Raw genomic sequence first — 22,892 nt, forward strand, 5'->3', positions numbered from 1 at the left:
AATGCTTCATAAATCTTTAAACAAAAGTAGAAAATAGCTTTTTCACAATTGAAGACAGAAGAAAATGTTCTTACTGTAATTTTTTTTGTTGCTCCTTGTTCTTTCTACTTAAAGTAGAATTCCATAAAGACAAATCTAGATGAACCCTGAGCAACCTTGTTTACTCTGAAACAATTTTACTGATTGACAATTTGCCATGTTCTAGTAAACCAAATTCATTCTTTACTCAAACTCTTTACTTTTCTAGGACTCCCTCCTCCCTTCTTTGCTTGGATGACTTTCCTCTTCTTATTCTCTTTCAGATTAAATATCATGCATTGGATTACCCTAACCACTATCTTTTCCTAAAATATATTTTCTCTCTCTTATTCTCAATTTGAGCATCATAGTAGTTTTCTTAACAATCTCATACCATAATTTATCATTTTTTTACTCCTGAGTTTGTTTGCTTTTGTCACATCACATGTCACTTAAGGAAGGGCCTAGATCTACCTTCTCACTAATAAAATCTCAAGAGTAAATACAGTATCTGGCACAAAGTAGGCTCCAAATATTAACTAAGTATATGAAAAATGAAGAAGGGGCATGTGCTATTCCCATTCATAATGAGAGGTATTCAAAAAAAGGAAGTCACAGAAATGATTTATTAATATAATGTACCCAAATCAAGGAATGGTAAAACTGCAGGAGTTTTATAGTAAAATTCACTATGTTGTAATTTCCACAAGGATACAGTTTTTGTTTAGATTTGAAACTCAGTATATCCCAATACTATACCTGTCATATGTTAGGTATTGAGATATAATTCTAGGCTCTAAAGATAGAGTAGAGGGACTAAGATATCTGTCTTGCAGGCAGCTGAGCCCAGTTTGATTCCTGGTATTGCATACAGTTTACTGAGCATCACTAGAAGTGACCTTTGAGCACCGACCCAGGAGTAAGCCTTGAGTACCAATGGATGTGACCCAATACTTGCACCCAAATGTTGCTTATTCACAGACTAAAATGATTAATTCTTGTGAGGTCATATACTGAACGCTCTTAATAGGAGGAATTGTTATCTAAACAAAATTTAAGATTAGTTAGAAATATAATAATTGCAGGTGGTTTACAACCAAGATGCACTGTCACTGTCACTGTCCTCCCGTTTTTCATCGATTTGCTCAAGCAGGCCCAGTAACATTGTGAGACTTGTTACTGTGTTTGGCATATCAAATACGTCATGGGTAGTTTGCCAGGCTCTGCCGTGCAGGCTAGATACTCTCGGTAGCTTGCCAGGCACTCGGAGAGCCACGGAGTAATCGAACTCGGGTCGACTGGTTCAGCCGCATGCAAGGCAAACATCCTACTCACTGTGCTATAGCTCCAGCCCAAGGTGCACTGTAATATATGTATATTTTTTGTATTCTTTTTTTTTCCTGAAAGGGAGCTGTTGGTTTACCTGGAGAAGTTGGGTTAACTGGAAACAGTGGTGAAAAGGTAATTTCCTCCATTATTTTCTTCGGTAGTTAAGAATTCTAGGCTAAACTCAAATGTTCATATATTTATATAGTTTATACTAATTATAACTCTCATAACTTAAAATATGTTACCTGTGCTGAATATCTTAATATATTGAAATAGTAATAGAATATATTGATTATAATGTAATTTTTTGTTTGTAATGATATAATTTGAAGGAAAAAAATAAAATAGGTATAGGACAGATTTATAACTAGAAAGTATTTAAATCTCCTCTGCAAAAGTCAGCTCTCTAAAGGAAACATAAGTGAAAGGGAAGAATAAGTTATCTCTTTACCTGAGCCAAGTCTTGGTCATAGTCTCCTTATTTCCACTTAGAATCCAGTATGCACTTATTCATAGATTAACCTGGCTAATGTGATGGAAACTAAAATTTGCTTAAAGATTACCTAAAAATCATTACCTCAGTAGTGATTTTCCATACTGAGTTTTAAATTTATGAACTCTTCTTAATAAAAATAAAAAGTAATGTTTTACTTGAAACCAGTAAGGGCAGTTTTAATTTTTATTTTCTTCAATGGAATTGTATAAAGTTCTAGTAGGTAATAAACCAAACTCTTTGAACCTGTGACTAAACCTGATTTTCTAAATATAAACTTATGGCACTCTTAGTATGTGCACTTTGTGAATTATTAAGTAGAGCCAGGACAATAATTAAATTTATCATTTCCCTATACTCAAACTGAGCTTTTTAGTTATTTTATCTATGTGTTATGGCATATTTGTATATATATAGAGATACATATATAAATTTATGTAGCCAATATTTGAGTTTGTATGTATATATACATATTTTATATATAATTCATCTTTGAATTTTCTTATCTTCTGTAACTTTTAGATTTTTTCTTTACAATTCAGACTTTGTAGCTGTCAAGGATGTGACTCAGTGGTAAAGCACTATCACTGCATACCTAGCTTCAATCCCAGGGACTGCAAATAATGACAATAAAATATAATCTAGTCTTACTAAGAGACTGTCCAAAACTCCTCAATATATAGTTGTTAGTTTATTTTAAATATAGTTTCTTTCACATTAACCCTGTCTTTCACATTCTGTCCTTTAATCTACCCGGGCTGGAGCGATAGCACAGCGGTAGGGCATTTGCCTTACAAGCGGCCAACATGGCCGACCCGAATTCGATTCCTCCGCCCCTCTCGGAGATTCCGGGAAGCTACCGAGAGTATCTCGCCCGCTCGGCAGAGCCTGGCAAGCTCCCCGTGACGTATTCGATATGCCAAACACAGTAAGTCTCCAATGGAGACATTACTGGGCCCGCTCGAGCAAATCGATGATCAACGGGAGGGCCTTTACTTTACTTTACTTTACTTTACTTTACTTTACTTTACTTTACTTTACTTTACTTACTTATTATATGCAGAAGATTAATGCTCATGAGTCACAATGATGTATTTTATAGCTTTTATATCTTTCTTACAATTAATAAGCATTTTGATCTTTTTTCCCCCTTTGGTTTTTGGACCACACCCAGTGATGCTCCGGGGTTACTCCTGGCTCTGCACTCAGGAATCACTCCTGAAAGTGCTCAGGAGCCATATGGGATGTTGGGATCAAATCCTGGTGGGCCACGTGCCACATGCAAGGCAAGCTCCCTACCTGCTATATTATAGCTCCAGCCCCTGGCTATGTTTTGTTGACCTTATTAACTCCTTAGCTTTTCTGTCAAATTACTACCAAATTTTGGCTTAACAGCTCACCTAACAGATAATCCAATACTCTCCAATATAAGCCTTTCTTTCTCTTCTATATAATATATTACATATGGGCTCCCTGTTCTTACTGTTTACTTGATTTAGACTGTACTTTTTTTCTCTGTAGTATTGTAGTATTCAGTTACATTTCTATTTCCTCTGTAAAGTCTATCTTCTAGATAGACATCTACCAATTTCTCTAATTTGAGAAATTAGAGAATTTTTCCCATCCTGGAATTAAAATAAGCATCACAATTTAAAGTTTAATGACTTTCTAATTAATATTATAGGTCCACTTATCTAAAGGTAGACAGTAAAATTTGTTAGAATTTTCCTTTTATTTATTGCACTAGAAGTGCTTAATCTTGGGGCCGGAGCAATAGCACAGCAAGTAGGGCGATTGCCTTGCACGAGGTCGACCTGGGTTCAATCCCCGGCATCCCATATAGTCCTCTGAGCACTGCTAGGAGTAATTCCTGAGAGCAGAGCCAGGAGTGACCCCCCACCCCAAACATTGCCAGGTGTGACCCAAAAAGCAAGACAAAACAGAAGTCTTTAATGTATACTTAGGAATTTTTATTGCCATATGTACTATGAGATTATTTCTAAATATTTGGATATAATTACACACACAGATACACACAAACAATTTCACTTTGACTTGGTTACTTCAAGCAAGATCAAATCTTCTACACTAACATTTTGAGAGTCTTGGAAACTTGAATGTAAATCAGCTTAGAGTAGTGTTTCTCAATTTTTATCCAATCTGGTTTCCTTCCTGTGCCTTCCCAAGCCTACTGGTTGGCTCCCTAATTTTGTGTTGTATTCCCCCCATTTAGACAATTCTTCACCTGTTGTACTCCTGGAATATCCATATGCCTCCCAGTTGAGAAACACTGGTTTTGGTCAGCTATGACCATGTTTGTTTATCATAATCCTCCAGAATGATTTTTGTGATGATTATTTATTGTGGATAAACAACATAAATAAAAATTTTCCTCACTGGTTATACAAATTCATTTGTTTTTACAAAATTTTTTGATTCTTTTGCTATTATCATGGTTTGCATGTCTCAAAATGGTAAGTATTTCAAGCTTTAGTGCTCAAAAAATTTAATTTAATTTAATTTTAAAAAATGCCTATTTTCCTCATTTTACTAAAATTTTTAGCATTTTATCTCTTGAAAAATTCTCAAGCGGATCAAAAGTATAGAAATTGGATAAAATTAAAAATTTATAAATTTAAAAATTACTAGGACACAAAATGTTCCTATACAGTATGATTCTAACTGACAATTGTTCTGATTAGGCTCATTTCAGTGATGAAACTCTTCTTTTTTTCTTGTTTTAAAAGGGAGATCGGGGAAGTCCAGGCCCTGTAGGTCCTCAGGGGGAAAAGGGTGTTATGGTAAGAGCTTACATTTGAAAGATTGTTTCCAAGGACCATAATAAAGTTAAGGCATACTAGATATAGAATTGCCTTGAATGGAATCTTAGTAATACATGCTTTCTTATCATAAATTTCCTTTATAATTTTTTTCTAAATTTTCTAGAATTTTCTTCTTTTGCACAGTTGACTTTTCAGAAAGATGCATGCACTGAAAGGCATCTGAATCAGATGGATTGAACAAGTCTATAGTTTTAAGAATGAGACTAGCATAAACTAGCTAAAATGGACTAGAAAATTCAATTAGAATTCTACTTTTACCTTATTTGTATGTGTATGTGAAGCAAAGTAGGTTTTTTGTTTTTTATTTTTTTTAATGGAACTTGCTTTGAAAGATATGAGAGGAGAGAAAGTAGGAAATGTGTTCAAGAGGGAAATAGATAAAAGCAATGAAATACATGTTCAAGGGAGAACATGAACATGGAGTGAGCTTACTTTTGCCCTTCTTGAAAGTACCTTTAATATAGTAGTAATATAGTAGTAACTCAAATTTTATATGTAGATTAAATTTTTTACTTTTATACCACTTTTAATATGTAATAGAAATAAATTATTATAAATAAAAGAATACTGCTTTCAAATCAGATTGTGATGATCTGGTGGCACATATCTACAAATTTAATGGTTAATTTTATGATTACATAAATATTACTTATCTAGAAAATTTATTTATTCTAAAATATTCTGCAAAGTAATGTTCATGTGATGAAATATTACCATTCTAAAATTTGACAGCCAGAATATTTGTACTTATCATATTTCTTAACTTTAGAATTATGACTTATGAAAATGACATGTTTTAGATGCTATATAACATGGCACACTCACAGCATAGCATAACCTATAGAAAGATAAGAGAAATATTTTCATCTAACTAAATTGTAATATATTATTTTGATTATCACATTTCTTTTTTATAAAATGACTTTCTAATAAAACTATATTCTGCATCTGTGTAAAAATTTTTATTTCTATTCTCTATCTTTGGAATTTTTCTTATAATTTCTAGTAACTCAGCTTCAATGAAAATAACTGAATATGGTAAAGATATCTTTATATATTTCTTTTGTTTTTAATTAAATTGTAGGGCTACCCAGGTCCCCCTGGAGTTCCAGGACCCATTGGTCCACAGGGATTACCAGTGAGTACAAAAGAGCTTTGATATTCATGCCTATAATTCCTGTTTAAATTTAAGTAAGATGATTTGCTTACACTATAATTTTTGTTTTATACAAATTAGATAATGTGTAAATTGGCTAAGAGCACCTTTCCCCCAATCAATGTGAAACACTATTCAATAGATATGTCATGGCATCTTGAACTTCCTCTCATTTACTTGCTGCATTTTTAAGAAAAACAAAGAGAAAATTTAATAACATACGTAGGGTGGATGTAAATATATAGTAAATTAAATGGGAAACTAAGGCTTTATATCATGCCAACAGCTTTATCAGTAGATAGTAAAAGTTTCCAGGGTTTTTTTTTTGTTCACTATAAGGAAGTGGGATCTCTCAAAATGTATTAATATGTCAAAAGAAAAATGGGATGAATGGAAGCAATTTAATAATTGAACATTTTTTGAAGTTCTGGGAAGCAAATCATGAACTTCACACATGTGAGGCAAGCATTCTATCACAAGCCACATCCCTGCCCTTAAAGAATATTTTTAAACGAGATGAATCACTGTAGCACTGTAGCACTGTCCTCACATTGTTCATCGATTTGCTCGAGCGAGCATTAGTAGTGTCTCCATTATGAGACTTGTTGTTACTGTTTTTGGCATATCAAATACGCCACGGGGAGCTTGCCAGGTTCTGCCGTGCAGGTGGGATACTCTCGGTAGCTGTCCGGGCTCTCTGAGAGGGACAGAAGAATAAAACCCGGATTGGCCAAGTGCAAGGCAAACGCCCTACCCGCTGTGCTATGGCTCCAGCCCAAAGGAGGTGAATCAATCTTAAATCCCCAAGAAAAAATTACATATCATAAGAAAGCTTAATAACTACCATCCTGATAACCTCCTTTGAAATCTATATCTGATTTCAAATTTCTTCCATATGCAGGGTCGTGTGGGAATAAGAGGACCACCTGGGAGTCAAGGTCCTAAGGGACGAAGAGTAAGTAACTGAATGAAGGAGGAGTATTAACCTAAAACAAATGGCTTTGTAAATAGTAACATGTTCATCAAAAAGAGCTCTATCTGTTTTAGGTTTTAATTAGATATGCTTAGGATTTTCCCTTGTTTCTTTTGTATTCATTGAAATGTCATTCGTAGTCTTTTGCAATTACACAACTTTTTTTGTTTGTTTTCTTTTTGGGTCACACCCGGCAATGCTCAGGAGTTCCTCCTGGCTCTACACTAAGAAATTACTCCTGGCAGTGCTCAGGGGACTATATGGGATGCCAGGGTTTGAACCCAGGTTGGCTGCAAGCAAGGCAGACACCCTACCCATTGTACTATCTATCACTCCAGCCCCAAAACTTTTTCCATTTTATGTTTCACAAAGATAGCTTAAATAGACCGTCATAAGGAGCAAAATCAAATCTCTAACCACTACAAAATTCTAAATTCAATTTTATACATTAATTGCAGGACCAGACCCAAAACATATTAATACACCAGTAAATATTCTGATAGTAAGATTTAGGGAAACATACATAATTTTTATGATATCTTTGTCTTTAATCTCCACAAAATACAGTGAAGCTATTCCTTCTTCCAACTGTATTAAAAATATATTAAAATAATTCTTGTAAGAAAAAAACTCTTACCAAAAGTATTCCTAAGAATGAAAGCCCTCACTAAACTCTCAAAGAAGATGTAATATTTTTTCATACTCTTTCAAAGAAATTGAAAATGGAAGAACCCTCCTGAACACATTTTACAGAGATATCATCTTATCTCTTACCAAATTGGCAAAGCTCCCACAAAAGAAGATATAGAGAAACACATCTGATAAGCATATATACAAAGATTCTCAACAAAGTCTTGGTGAATCAAATCCAGCAACATAGAAAAAGAATCATGCATCATGACTAAGTGGAATTCATCCCATGGATTAAGGATAGTAGCACTGTAGCACTGTTCTCCCGTTGTTCATTGATTTGCTCAAGCAGGCACCAGTAACTCTCCATTGTGAGACTTGTTGTTACTGTTTTTGTCTATGTCGTGGATAGCTTGTCAGGCTCTAGTGTGCGGGTGGGATACTCTCGGTAGCTTACAGGGCTCTCCAAGAGGGACAGAGGAATCAAACCCAGGTTGGCCGCCAGCAAGGCAAATGCCCTACCTGCTTTGTTAGTAGTTGAAATAATAACTGTGAAAGTACTTAAAGTTATTTATTTATTTATTTATTTCTATTTAGTGAGCATTGAATCACAAAGTTATTCACAATTGGATTTCAGGCATACAGTGTTTCAACACTGCTCCTTTCACCAGTGTCCACTTCCTCCATCCAGTACTCCCCAGCACCCCAACCCCCATTTGACTCCCACCCACCAGTCTGCTTCTGTGAGAGGCATTTTTAATTTGCTTTATTTTTAAAATATAATTTATTTTTTAGAGCACTACAAAGCTGTTCATGATTGGATTTCAGTCCTACAGTATTCCAACACCCATCCCTCCACCAGTGCACATTTTCCAGTACCAGTGTCCCCAGGTTCCCTCCCATAACCCCTCAACCCCCATCCTCTGCCTGTCTCTTTGGCAGGTGCCAAAGTACTTAAAATTTTTTAATGCTAGGTATTGTAGAATGAGTGCATATCATTGCCACACATATTCCTAAATTTTGGAAGTAGTCTCTTCCTGTTTTAGTACTAAGCAACACTTAAAAGTATTTGGTTTTGTAAACTTTTTCTAAACTTCAGGCCCTCTTTTGTAGTCTGAATTTATTTACTGAGAATATTAACCTTTATTACTTTTCAGCATTTAAAAAAATGTTATAAACCTATTTTACTTACATATAAATTTAAGACTTTAGTCAAAGTTTTTGTATATTTAAATTTCATGTGAACCAGGCAGCTCACTTGCAGGCTTCAGCCTCTTGATCTTATGGTCATAGTCATGGTCATGGTCCTCCCGTTGTTTATCGATTTGCTCGAGCGGGCCCGGTAACGTCTCCATCATGAGACTTGTTGTTACAGTGTTTGGCATATCGAATATGTCACGGGGAGCTTGCCAGGCTCTGCTATGTGGGCGAGATACTCTCGGTAGCTTGCCAGGGCTCTCTGAGAGGGGCGGAGGAATCGAACTCGGGTCGGCCATGTTGACCGCTTGTAAGGCAAACACCCTACCGCTGTGCTATCGCTCCAGCCTCTGCTTGATCCTATGAAATGGGACAAATTCTTCAGCAAAGAGCTATGGGAGAGAAGAGATTTAAGTATGTGTGTGGGGTAGGAGGGAGGTGGAGGTGGGTGGGATGGGGCAAGTTGGAATGGACACCTCCATAACTCTTAGCTACATAAAGGATGGTCCATTTGGGTACATTCAGTCATAACAAACAGCAACACAACACTGTCCTCCCATTGTTCATTGATTTGCTCGACCTGGCCCAGTAACGTCTCCATTGTTTTGAGACTTGTTATTACTGTATTTGGCATATTGAACACCTCACGGGTAGCTTGGCATTTTCGGTAGCTTGCCGGGCTCTTGAGAGGGACAGAGGGATCGAACCCGGCTTGGCCGAGCTGGCTGCGCACAAGGCAAATGCCTTACTGCTGTGCTATCGCATCATCTCAGTCCTAACAGTGGAGCATTTATTTGCCAAGACAAATTGGCAGTGAATTATGAAATATTCTCCCCCTGTGCTAGATGTAGTCTTTTCTGCCTGTGTATCAATCACTAAAGCTGATTTTAGCCAAAAGCTGAGGCTTATTTGCCATCTTCTGGCCAAAAGTATTTTTAATTCTAAGCTTGCAGTTAAGTGTCTGGAGGGGTTTTTTTTGTTTTAATTTTATTTTAGGCACCATAGTTTATGCAAATGTTAGTGTTAAAGTTTCACACATAAATCATTTCATCAGGGGCCAGAGTGATAGTACAGCGGGTAGGGCATTTGCCTTGCACGCGGCCGACTTGGATTCCATCTCTGACATCCCGTATGGTCCCCCGAGCACCACCAGGAGTAATTCCTGAGTGCAGAGCCAGGAGTAACCCCTGAGCATCACGGGTGTGACCCAAAAAGAAAAAAAAAATTTTAAAAAATCATTTTATCACCACTCCCTCCATCATAGTGTCTGCTTCCCTCCATTACTTTCCTCTGCTACCCCCACCATCCTACTCCCCTCTCCCCTCTGTGCTTCCTACTGAAGAGCACTTTATCTTGCTACCATTTAAATTCAGAATGACTATTCTCTAGAACTACTATGGAAATACTAGCATCTTAGTATCAAATCACTTACATTCCCTCTTTCTCACCCTCTCTACCCCAAACTTACATTTATAATTTGTTTTTTTTTTTGAATGATGTGTTTATTATACCAAGCTAAGAAAAATGAGTCCCAAAGAGGTTAGGTGCCTAATTACCAGTGGCAGATTTTCAGTATAGATCTTACTTGTTTCTGTATTTATTTTATAATGCTAAACACTGATTCCTTTTCATACTCTCTTCCTTAATTACCACAACATTTTTTTATTAATTGTTTTAATACAGGATGGAAAAAAGGAACATAGGCACAGAAGGTGCCAGAGAAAAATATAATCTGTTCAGGCTGTTGAATGATTAAGGTTAAGATTCCTTAAGCCAGATTCTGAGGAATCTTTGCCCTTAAAACTTTAGAATCATCCTTTAATCATTCTTTGTTTCAAAAAGTTTTTAAGCATTCTAGTCACGCCTCTGCCTGAGGACCTTCGCATTTGCAATTTCTTCTGCTAGAAAGATCTTCCCCAGATATTTGCATAACCTGAAGTTTTGCCTTCTTCAAAGTATCTACCTACATGTCACTGGGTGGGATTTCTCAGATAACACTATATAAAATGAGGCTCCCATATCCATACTTATGATCTTTTAACTACCTTCATTTTTCTGCATTACCCTTGACTACCCATTGTCTTTTTACAACAATTTACTTGTTCATGAATTTAAGGATGTGTCTGTTTATCTCTGCCATATCCTCTGAACCCAAAACAGTGCTAAGCTTTTAAAATAGGAACTCATTAAAATCACTGATCTGTTTATTTAAGTCCATGCTCTGCAACTTGATGTTCAAGTTATTCATCAACTTGATGTTTTTATTGTACATCAATAAGATGTACAATATGATTCTAACTTAGTTTTTCAGCCTTTTATTGGAAAATACGACAGAAAAATGATTTGGGAACAGATCATGAAGTACCTTAACTGCAGATTGGAGATTATGGGGCTAGGCTCATAACATTTCCTTTTAGCATGACTAATGGCGCTATAGATCCTCATGAAGCATGAGTTTCCCCTCTCAGTTCCCTGAGGATCAGTGGATATAATTCCTCTAAGGCCACCCAGGAAGAAAGTCCTATTATAGTTAGCAGACTTGTTTTGTTTGGGGGACACACCTGGTGATGCCCAAGGGCTTCTCCTGGCTCTGCACCCAGGAATCACTCCTGGGTGTTCACAGGACCACATGACATGCCAGGGATAGAATCTGTTTAGGGAGATTGAACGTGGGTTGGTCAAGAGCAAGGCATGGGCCTACCTACTGTGTATTTTCTTTGGCTCCTATAATTAGCAAAATTGAGGCAGAGGTGGGGGTTGGATCACACCAATGATGCTCAAAGGTTATTCCTAGTCCTGTGCCCCGGATGGATCATATGGAATGCCAGAGATGGAACCCAGGTTGACTGCATGCAAAGCAAGTGCCCTACTGGCCCCAGTTGATTTTTAACAAGATAGTATTAGGGACCAGGGATAGAACTTAAAAGGCTGGAGCACATGCTTTGCCACAAAAGCCTTGCATTGTATTCGCAGCACCCCCCTGATTTCCTGAGCACTGGCAAATGTAGACCAAAAAGAATGTTATCATCATCATTATCATTGTCACCGTCATCATCATCATAATTGTTGTTGTTGTTGTTTTGTTCAACTAAACCATGATCCCAGATCTGGGATAAGAGAATCCTGGAGTTGGGGACACTCATTCAAATCAGCATGTTGTTTTGGGAGATCACTGGATGGAAGTCTTCAGTGGCTCTTCATTGTCTATTAAAACATAGACTCCATTTTATCTTTTAACTCCCAGTCTTTCCACAACTATATGATGTCTATAAATACTAAGAAACACCATATATTATTAGTAATCTAACTAAACAAATGGCATTCTCACTTTCCTTTTTTTTAAAAGAATAATGTTTCTTGTAAAAGGGAGTGAACCCAGGGCCTCACACGTGCAAGGCAGTTGTTCTGCCACTGAGTTCTCCCCCAGCTCACAAACTGCTTTTTGTTTCCATTCGTAGGTATCTTTATTTCCTACCTCTTTTCTTCTTTGTCACACTATCCTTCTATCTAGATAGCCTTCTGTTTTGAATTCCTTTTGGTTAGTGTTTTTTTCTGTTTTGAAATCTATGAAAGCATCACTCTAACTATAGTAGCTATTTTTTTCCTTCCCAGACCTATGAAATCTTTTCTTCTCCATTTATTCCTTCCTATAATATAGTTCGAGCAAATTGAAGATTAACAGCATAACAAGTGATACAAGTGATAGTATAGCTATTTATGTATATTACCTTATCATTCATAATGGGAATTTCTTAATATTGTTATGGTGATATTCAGTTAATGGGTGTAGAATTAAACTAATTTATTTGAGAAGGACTTTATGATCCTCAAAATTCAGTTTAAATAAAAATACAATATTATTGGGGAAAAGCAGACATATTAATAGTATTCAGGGATCTGGAGGCCATTCCTGGTAATATTTTGCTCACTGGTGCTCTTGGGTCATGCAGGGCTACCTCAGTTGTACTGGAGGACATAAGTGTGGAAGGATCAACTCAGGTTCTACAGGATCATAAGTTCATGATACACACATTTCACATTTCTCTAACCATTTGAATAATTTCCAAAAACTCTACTGTCATTTTAGTAGAGAATGCTTTAGCAAGGAATGACTTGCTTGTGCTATGAAAATAGTTTCATCTGTATACACAGCTTTATCCTTTTTTGTGGTCATGACCCAGAAACAAGCAGATGGAGTTTATCAATGCAAGAAGAGCATGGTATCTTCATTTGTAAGGATGCATAATATAAAAGAGAACATTTCAAATTAACAACAGGTTATTTTTTTTAATCTCCAGGGACCAAGAGGACTGGATGGTCTCTTAGGGGAACAAGGCATACAAGGTGCCAAGGTAATTACTGGTTTTCTCGTTTCTTTTGCAGTTAAGTTCTATTGAGCCCATATGCCTTACTTGTTTAAAAGAAAGAAAAAAGTGAGTGTTCAGGGCCAGAGAAATAGTACAACAGGAGTGTGCTTGCTTTGCACTCAGCTGGCCCATGTTAGATCCCCAAATCACTTATGGTTTCCCAAATTCCCACCCAGAGTGATTCCTGAGTGCAGAGCCAGGAGTAAGTACTGAGCACAGCTAGGTGTGGCCCTTCAAACAAAAAAAGTATAGTGTTATCATTCAAAAAATGTGGTTATAAGTTTTTTCTAAGTATATGTATAGCATTTTCAAAAGCCTTTACTATACACATGGAGAAATTATTTTTAATGTTATAATTGGGTGTCAGTACGTACGAGAATACACAAGTACATAGTTCATATACTTTCTAACTCCTCTGTAATTAATTAGGGTGAACAAGGAGATCAAGGAAAAAAAGGACCTAATGGTCTTATTGTAAGTATAAAACATTTCCTGTTGAAAGATAAATATTTAAAAATCTTCGAAGTTTTCTTTTTGTTTGTTGTGCTGTATGATTAATATTTGGAGAGGAAGCTACTTGATCTAAACATTTTCTTTTCTTTTTTTTTATGTAGGGTAAGACTGGGAACCCTGGAGAGAGAGGCGCTCAAGGGAAACCAGTAAGTAATTTCAGTGATTAAGTTATAAACAATTTTTATCCACTTTAACTTCTGGCATAATCATTCCGTAGTATTCTTTATGTTGGACAAAGACAACACAAATTGCTTTCCTTCTTCAGTTACTAGGTGAGTGTTTTACTTGGTCAAATTGCTTACTCACTCTGAGCCTCAATTGTACAAATCTAATCAACTGGTAACTATTAATTTTACTTCACTCTAGTTACTATTAGTTATGTTTTTGTGGTATTTATTTTAAAATAAAACAGATCATATAAACATAGTGGGATATTAATAAAGTTAACAAAAATCAAATTTTTTACAGCTTCTTGCCTCATTTCATTTTGATGCCATTTGATGTTCTTTTTTAGGCCCTTGGAGTTTAGAATTACATGTGCCATCATACTTTCCCATGACTTTGTTAAGGATTTTTTTAATGTCATACAATGCTAGATATTTTTCTACCATCAAAACTATTTTTAGAATTATGTCATTTTTTTTGCCAGAGGGGCGGTTGCTTCTGTGTTAAATGTATTTAATATATAAATTAAATATAAGTAAGATATATATAATTTTAAACATACACTTAAATGTATGAGTATCTTTAATTGTTTTCATTTGTAACCATAATTTTTAATTATGACATTTTGATTTGTACATATATGTAATTTGAAGTTTTTAATTAAATAGTAATTTAAATGTATTGCAGCTGATGAGTTACAAAAGGATAGGGGGAAATGCTAATAACTGCTATACTAATTATCACTAAAGTTTTTCTTGTTCCTCTATGAAATCTGCTGCCCCCTGCTTGCTGCTTTCCATAATAACATTATGTTTGACAGTGGTCAAACCTCAAGTATCAGAAACCAGGAAAAGAAATTATATGAAGGAAAGAATTTAGATGTGACATCATGTTTTTAGTTGAAGTCATCCTCAAGTAATACTAATCAGTATTAATATTTGTCATCTGGGTTTCTGTTATGCTAATATAAATGCTATTTCTGTGGAACCTTTCTACTTTGCTATGTTGTATGCAAGGCTAATATATTATAAATAGAGATGATTTTGGAGCCGATCGAGTACATTCTTACTTTAGAAAAATAAGACCAAGAAGCCAGCACGTACTAATTTTCCGGCACCACATATAGTCACTCTAGCCCCACCAGGAGTGATGCCTGAGTGCAGAGCAAGGAGTAAGCCCTGAGAACTTCTGGGTATGGCACAAACATCAAAAAAAGAAAAAAGAAAAATCAGACTAAAATAAGTAAAATTGCCTGTTCGTTTTGGTTTTCTTTTTCAAATTTTCCTTAAAATTTTACTTTTATTTTAAACTGTCATCCATGCCTAGACAAATGTATAATGTATAATTTGATTTCCTAAATCAAATAAAAAATACTAGTCATTTTTGTGATTGAAGCCATGACAAGCTATTTTAATAGGATAGTGGAAGAGTAAAACTATGTAATTGAATGATATGGATTAAATCCATTCATCTGAGTTTTACTTAGTCCTATACATACATCTTCTATTTTTAGAACATTCACATTTATGTGGGAGCACTAGGCTTGCATGCAGCTGGCCCAGGTTCAATCCCTGGCTTCCCATATCACTCCCCAAGCACTGCCAAGAGTACTTCCCGAGTGCAGATCCCGGGTTGGCCCCTGAACACAGCTGGGTGTGCCTCCACGCCCCCCCTCGAAAAAAATGGTAAGTTTAGGTTCCCTTTGAAGCAGACCCTAATTAAAAATAGTCAGAGTTGACCCCCCCCTTTTTTTTAAACAGAAACTGGTCCAAAGATTAAGGTAGCAGGACAATTATTAGAAAAATCTTATATTTGAATATGAAACAGGTCTGCTGCTTCCAACTTCCAGTCTTTATTCTCAGGATAGTGCCTGGAGCACAGTCTTGTTTAAGCAGTTTCCTAATGGGAACCGTGTGCCCACCACCCATATTCCAGTGGGGTCACAGATATAACTCAGTAAATGTAGAAGGCTCAGCAGAGACCAGGGGGCTCAGGAGGTGAATCGTTGCTGGGAAAGGCTGAGAAATGCTGTTAAAGGTCTGGGCCTTTTGGAGAGGAGTTTGGTGCCCACTCTCTGTGTGTGGGCTGATAGTACCCAGTGCCCACTCCCTCTGCAGGCTGGCAGAGTGGGCAGGGTCCGAGGCAGGTGCTGGGCAGTGGGGTCCAGATACCTCACCAGCCACCCCCATCTCTCCCTTTCCTCTTCTTTGCACCCAGGCTTAGTGCTGGTGGGGACTGGCCTCAGTGGGCTCCCTTCAGACCATGCCACGTTGCCCTCATTTATATCCTCACCAGCAAAGATCGAGGCTCCGAATTCTCCCAGACATCATCAGAACACCTAGGATTTTCTCTTCTCCCTCTGCTTTTTCATTATCCCTTCCTCTTTCTTTCATTTTTTGGAGTTGTACTTAGGGAGCTCAGGGACCACTCAGGGTACAGTACTGGGCTGGGGTCCCCCACAGTGGTGCTCAGGGGCCCATACAATGCCAGGATCAAAGCAGAACCTTCTGCATGAAAAACATGCACATCAGCACTTTGAGTTACCTCCCTGGCTTCTGGGTTTTCCCCCGTCCTGACAATAGCCTTCCGAACAGGTATGAGGTGTTTTGCATTTCTTAATTTCATATGGGTTGGAGCGATGGCACAGCCAGTGGGGTGTTTGCCTTGCATGCAGCCAACCCGAGTTCAATCCCTCCACCCCTCTCAGAGAGCCCGGCAAGCTACTGAGAGTATTTCACCCACACTGCAGAGCCTGGCAAGCTCCCCATGGTGTATTCGATATGCTGAAAACAGTAACAACAGTCTCACAATGGAGACGTTACTGGTGCCCGCTCAAGGAAATCGATGAACAATGGGAGGACAGTGCTACAGTGCTCACATTCATGATGACTTTGTCTTCCTTGTAAGTTAGCCCCTTTATCATTTCCAAATGTTTCTTCATATCTCCAGTAAATATTTTATACCTAATTATAATATTTTTCAATCTATTTTTTTCTAATTTTTATTAGTGAGACACCATGAGGTACAGTTGTAGACTTACAAATTTTGTGCTTGGGTTTCAATTATACAATGATCAAATACCCATCCCTCCACCAGTGCCCATTTCCCAACAGCACGGATCCCAGTATCCCTCCCACTCCCCTTCCCCCCATTCCACCCTGCCTCTGTGGCAGGGCATTCCCCTTTGTTCTCTCTCTCCTTTTGGGTGTTGTGGTTTGCAAAAGAACCATTGAGTGGCAATCATGTTTGTTCTACAGTCTACTTTCAGCATGCTTCTCCCATCCTGGGAGGATCCTCCCAACACCCTTTATTTTTTATGATATTCTGTATTTTAATTAGTGTCAGGTATGTATAACATTGTTTTTATATTATTATTTAGTATACCACTATGTTTCTTTTTTCTCAGTGGTTAAAGATTTTTTTATATTATCATTTAGTATTCCACTTTGTTTTTTTCTTTGTGGTTATTTTCAGTTTCACTAATTCCATTGTTTTTTGTAGATCCATTTCTTAAGTTATTATCTGTTTATTTTATCATAATTACATGATTATATTATATCATATTTATTATATCATAATTACATTACAAGTTTTCTTTTTTTTCAAATTTTGGTTTAGATAGCATGATTTACAGTACTATTAATTAAATGCTTACATTATTGAGAATGTTTATATTGGCATCTTATTTATTCATTTATTACAGTATCAGAGGTGAAACTCAAGTCTCATGAATGTAAAACATGTGCTTTATCATTGAGTTACATCACCAACCCCTGTATTAGCTAGTTTAAAATCTTTATGTGATAAGTCTAATAGCTTCACCATCTATTTTTATTTCTTTCTTAATTTTTTATTAATATGATAATTTTTTCCTCCTATTTTGTTAGACATCTAAGTAGGGTTTATGCTCAGATTTGAGATTTCTCTTCTTTAAGTCTTCCACTAATTGTGGTCTCTACATATTCTGCTCTATTGTTCTTGACAGTCAGATTTCATGTTCCTATTTTTAATTAATCCTAAATGGTTTTCCTTCTGGTTGAAAATCATATAACAATGCAGAATCTCAACTAGTGCCGTTTTCTTCTTATAAATGAGGAATCCTTCATTCCAGTTTGTACCTATGGTTGATCTTTCTTCAATGCCTTCAGTATTTTTTAGAGTATTTTGTGGGACAGGAAACCACCCTGCTCAATCCCCCCAGCACTGCATGGCCCCCAGGGATTCACCAGATGAGGTCCTAAAGATCCTTGAGCACAGCTAGGTGAGCTTGGGTGGTTCCCAGAACTGCAGAACTCAAGCAACACTGCATCCTCCAGTCCTGGCATTGATCAGCCAAGCACAGTTCACCAAAATTTCCAGACCTAACTCTTCTAAGCATTTCTTGGGAGTTGCACCTCTCTCACTGACAAATGTTTTTTTCCTGGGTTTATATTTATCTGTATATAGATTGGTTTGCTAGTCCATGGGCAATATTACAGGTGGAAACTCTCGTAATAGTTCTTTCTTATAGCTTTATCTGTAGTAACTCAGAATATTTGATAAATTTATTCCATGATCTTTATAAAAGCCCACAATACTGTTTCCTCCTACTTTCAGATAATGAAGCAGAATGTACACTATTTTCATAATCCAACAGTGAAAGTATAGTCATGAAAATATATTACTTTAAAAATCTATGAGAATGTTTCACATGCTTTTGAATAAGGGAAAAGCAATGACTACTTGAGTCCATATTTTAATCAGAAGCAGATCAGTATAGTGAAAGAACTTGACATTGGGGCCAGATATATCAAAGGTCAAATACTTGTCCTGCCACTTGCTCTTTCACTGTACAAATTATTTAACCTCTCTTAAGGAAAAATGAAAGGTTATTTTTCTTAGGTGTAACAAATGCAGTTCACTTTGTGCTTGGCAAGCCCCTTGACAAATAGTGATCATAGTAATCATTATTCTTATGGTCATCATTTTGACAATTGTTGAATTGAGGAGCAAGCAATTCTGCTATGTATGTGTGTGTATCTGAAAAGTAGTATCTGAAAACCTAACAAAAAGTTTTTATTTGTGCCAGCTTGTGCTTTTCTGCTTCAGAGCCAATAAAAATAAATAGGCTCCATTAAGATAGCTTCATAGGTTTGCCAAACAGCTTTTATGCACCATTAACAGCATTGCAAGTATCTATTAAGCTTGATGTTCTGTGCAAACACACTTTGGAAAGAAAATTGGGGAGACATTATTTAAAGTTCTGAGCTTTTACTCTTTGTTTCAATTGGTACACAAGTTTCTATTTGTTAAGTACTTTTGATATATTCTATTTAACATATTTCTTAACTTTAGTTTTAAGATAAAATGATAATTATCTTCTACTCTATAGTCTCCTGCTTTCTCAAGGTCAATAATGTAGAGAAGGAAAATACAAACAGACAAGGGCAATATTTTATATGTCATTAAAAGTCATTAATATTGGGCACAGAATAATATACTCAGTAAATCTTTGAATAAGAGGTTTAAAAAATAAGCTAAGATTTAATTTAGATTTTATAAGACTGAGTTGTAATGTAAACTTAGAACACATACCTACATATGAACATATACTCAATTGTTTTATTATATTATATTACATATGCACGGTGTTAAAATGAAGGGAAATCAAAAGAATTGAAGAGGTCCAATTGTCTTTTCTGGTCATAGAGAGTCTGAGATTTCTATGCCATGCCAGGATTTATACATAAAAAAGATTCTAGGAGTGTGGGAGCAGGGAGAAACTATTTTTATTAGAGGTATTTAAAAATTTAAATTTCAAAAAAATATAGAAAGTTATTTTTCCATATATAGTAGAGATTAACTGTAGTTATACAGAACACAAGTAGATATAAAGAACTCCTAAAACTCAACAGCATAAAAACTAATGAATAGAAGGACTTGAATAGAATTTCTACAAAGAATATAATACTGAGAGCACATTAGAAGGTGATGCAGTATTACTAATCATTAGGGAAAACAGAGCAAAACCCAAATGAGCTACTTCTTATTATCCATTAGGACAACTACTATTATACACACTGGGAGACAGAGAAAGAAACAGATAAGAGAGAAAAACTAGTGTTGGCAAGAGCGTGATGCAGAAATTGAAATCCTTGTGCAATAGCCACAAGGTAAAAAACCTAAGTGTTCATTGACAGATTAGTAGATGACCAAGATGTGTTTATTGTTTAGCCATAGAGTGGAATGTTATACAGCTCTAAAATCATGAAATGAACCACATTACAATGTGAATGAACCTTGAAAATATGTTGTATGAAATAAACAAAACACAAAAGAATAAATATTCTGTTATTCCACTTCTACAAGTTACTTAACATAGTTTGATTCAGAGTCAGAAAGGAGAATGATGGTCTCCAGGTAATCAAAGTCATTAATGAATGCTTATTTCTGAAAATAGATAGTGGTGCTGATAACAATGTGAATATATCTCATGTCTTAGAACTCTAAATTTGAAAATGTTTTGATATAATAGATTTCATAATTTTTATATTTACCATAAAGCATGGGCTGGAATGATAGCACAGTGGGTAGGGCAATTGCCTTGCATGTAGCCAACCTGGGTTCGATTTCTCCACCGTTTTTGGAGAGTCCAGCAAGCTACCAAGAGTATCTCGCCTGCACGGCAAAGCCTGGCATGCTACCCATGATGTATTCAATATGCCAAAAACACTAACAACAAGTCTCACAATTTGTTGTGAGATGTTACTGGTGTCCGCTCGAGCAAATGGATGAACAATGGGAGAACAGTGCTACAGTGCTACCATAAAGCAAACAACAGTACAGTTAGAAAAAGTTGGTAGGATTATTGAAAAAGAAAGCTGACATAAGGCCCCAGCTTACTCGTGTGTGTGTGTGTGTGTGTGTGTGTGTGTGTGTGTGTGTGTGTGTGTGTTTGGGGCCATACCAGTGGTTCTAAGAACTTACTCGTGGCTTTTCACTCAATGATCATTTCTGGTGGGCTCAGGGAGCCATATGGGGTGCCAGGGATCAAGCCCGAGTCAGCCTCTTGCAAAGCAAGTGCCCTACTCACAATACTATCACTCAGTGCCCCTATTTTTAAGCACCACTGTTTCTTCAGGTTTCGCTTTTTCTTTGCAAAGGGATTACAAGGAGTTCCTGGGAGTACAGGAGACAGGGGACTTGCAGGAGAGCCAGTAAGTTTATCTTTATACTTCTGATTCTATTTTTCTCATAATAGTCATATACATTTCTGTTATCATTGTCCTGCCCTGATGTGTTGTGTCTGGTATGTTTTCAAAAGCAGCATTTATAATAAGTGCCTTATTTCATAGCACGAATATTTTGTTGTGAATGTAGTGTTTAGTTGTAAAATCTTAGCACACTGAAGGTTGTGTGTTCGCGGGTTCTCTGGATGGCTCTGTCTCACCACCCGCGTTCAGTGCTCTTGAGCTGCTGTGTGTGGCCTGGATCATGATGGCTGTTGGCCAAAGGCAGACGAAGGAAGAAACGAGGGCCAGGCTGGTCGGTATCAATTGTACTTTATTTTAATCCTCTTCACTCCTGTCTCTCTGCCTCCTTCTCTCTTGGGCCCCAATCTGGAACCTTTCTCCTTCTGGCTCTGACTCTGGATCTCTGGAGCCAAGCCCCCTCACTTCTGACTCTGCCCTTCTAAGCTTACAGTCTTAGTTTATATAGCAATCATGTAAGGCGGTGACACAAAGGAGGGTTGAACATTGACAAATGAACAAAGAGAGGTAATACCACTCCTCCAGGAGATTAACTCAAGGATAAAATCTCATCTAAAGAGATTATTCCAGATTACTAGGAGATCCGCTCAAGGGTGGGATCCTAACAAGGGTGTGTTCTTTCCTCAGCTAGTAGTCTACTTAAATAGTTGTAGTAAATCTACTTCTAATATTTCTAGCAATGTCATTCTGTGTGAGCACAGTAAGCGATATAAACATCTCATTATACATTCCGCAGTCCTCAGGCCAGGTTAGTCTTCCTAGCCCTAGCAGGGTTCTAGTCTCGTTGTTACTTACTTTTGGATCATGACAGCATTTGTCCATGATCATGCCCTCAACTTATAGTTGAGTATCGTGGCACTTTGGCCTGGCCCATTTCGATGCCAGGGTAGCTCATAGCTTGCCCTGGGCTCATTCAGTTCCTCGTCGGGACCTTGCTTTTGGAGTGTTAGGAACTAAGAGCAACTGAGTCAAGAAAGCAGATGCCCAGGAGTAAATATTATTTGGAGTCAATAAACTCCCAAGTTACAAAGCATAATATTAACTGTTTTCCTGTGTCCATATAGAAAGGACATTGCTTACAATACAAGTTCAGTGTCCTAGCATGGGTGTGACCTGATAAACCTAAGCTACCTGAGGAAGGACAAAACAGTGTTATCCTAAATTTTGTGTCTTCCTTTATTTCATATAATCTAAATTTGTTCTAGTTTTTATAAAAATATTGAAATTTCACTTATTTCTGTTTCAACAAAGATAAGTTTGTTTTATTGACTCAAAATTTTCTTTCTGTAATGACATGCTGTTAGTATAATAATTATTACAATCCTACACAGACAGTAGGATTTATGACTACAATTCTATAATAAAACGACCATTTAGAAAAACCAAGCTCTACATATGATGGGACAAAATGTACAAACATGACAGATATGCTATTGTATCAAGAATCAAAACACTTACAACACAATTTCATAAATGTGATTCAATTATATAGTTTCCATGGAAAATGGATTGTGGAAAGGAAAGAACTTATCACACCTACTTTCTCAAAATTATTCTTTATTGGCTATGAAGTCATTTTTCTGCTTAATGGTATCAGATATAATGTGCTATTACCTGCTTCAAAGATTTAGAGTACAATGTAGTCTTTCAAACTACTGGGCTGATCTTATCCACCAGTTGACACAAAGGTTTACAGGTGGCCATTGCATAATTGATTTAACTAATAACAAGTGGAAAATTCTAACATTCAAAGAGCTATTCTTACCAAATTATGTTCAATTCCTTCTTCTTTGAATAATTGACCTTTGGTGTGAACTTTACCAAATAATATGTAAAACTGTGACACACATATATGAATATATACATATATATTTGTGTATATAATGCCTTCCAGATAAATATATGGTATTGATTTTATTAAAGTGCATAATTTTTCCCTTGTGTATACTTATTAACTA

General features: G+C 36.5%; 1 protein-coding gene across 1 annotated transcript in view; it reads left to right on the top strand.

Moving 5' to 3' along the window:
- The window catches only part of COL24A1 (collagen type XXIV alpha 1 chain), a 324,882-nt gene that overhangs the window by 195,905 nt on the left and 106,085 nt on the right, over nt 1–22,892 (top strand). The window contains exons 26-33 of the mRNA XM_056123526.1: nt 1,426–1,479; nt 4,588–4,641; nt 5,768–5,821; nt 6,741–6,794; nt 12,938–12,991; nt 13,436–13,480; nt 13,621–13,665; nt 20,827–20,880. Coding sequence (XP_055979501.1) covers nt 1,426–1,479; nt 4,588–4,641; nt 5,768–5,821; nt 6,741–6,794; nt 12,938–12,991; nt 13,436–13,480; nt 13,621–13,665; nt 20,827–20,880 — 414 coding nt within the window. The remainder of the gene's footprint in view (nt 1–1,425; nt 1,480–4,587; nt 4,642–5,767; nt 5,822–6,740; nt 6,795–12,937; nt 12,992–13,435; nt 13,481–13,620; nt 13,666–20,826; nt 20,881–22,892) is intronic.

This window comes from Sorex fumeus, unplaced genomic scaffold (assembly GCF_029834395.1).
Source record: "Sorex fumeus unplaced genomic scaffold, SorFum_2.1 ptg000047l, whole genome shotgun sequence".
Taxonomy (NCBI): Eukaryota; Metazoa; Chordata; class Mammalia; order Eulipotyphla; family Soricidae; genus Sorex; species Sorex fumeus.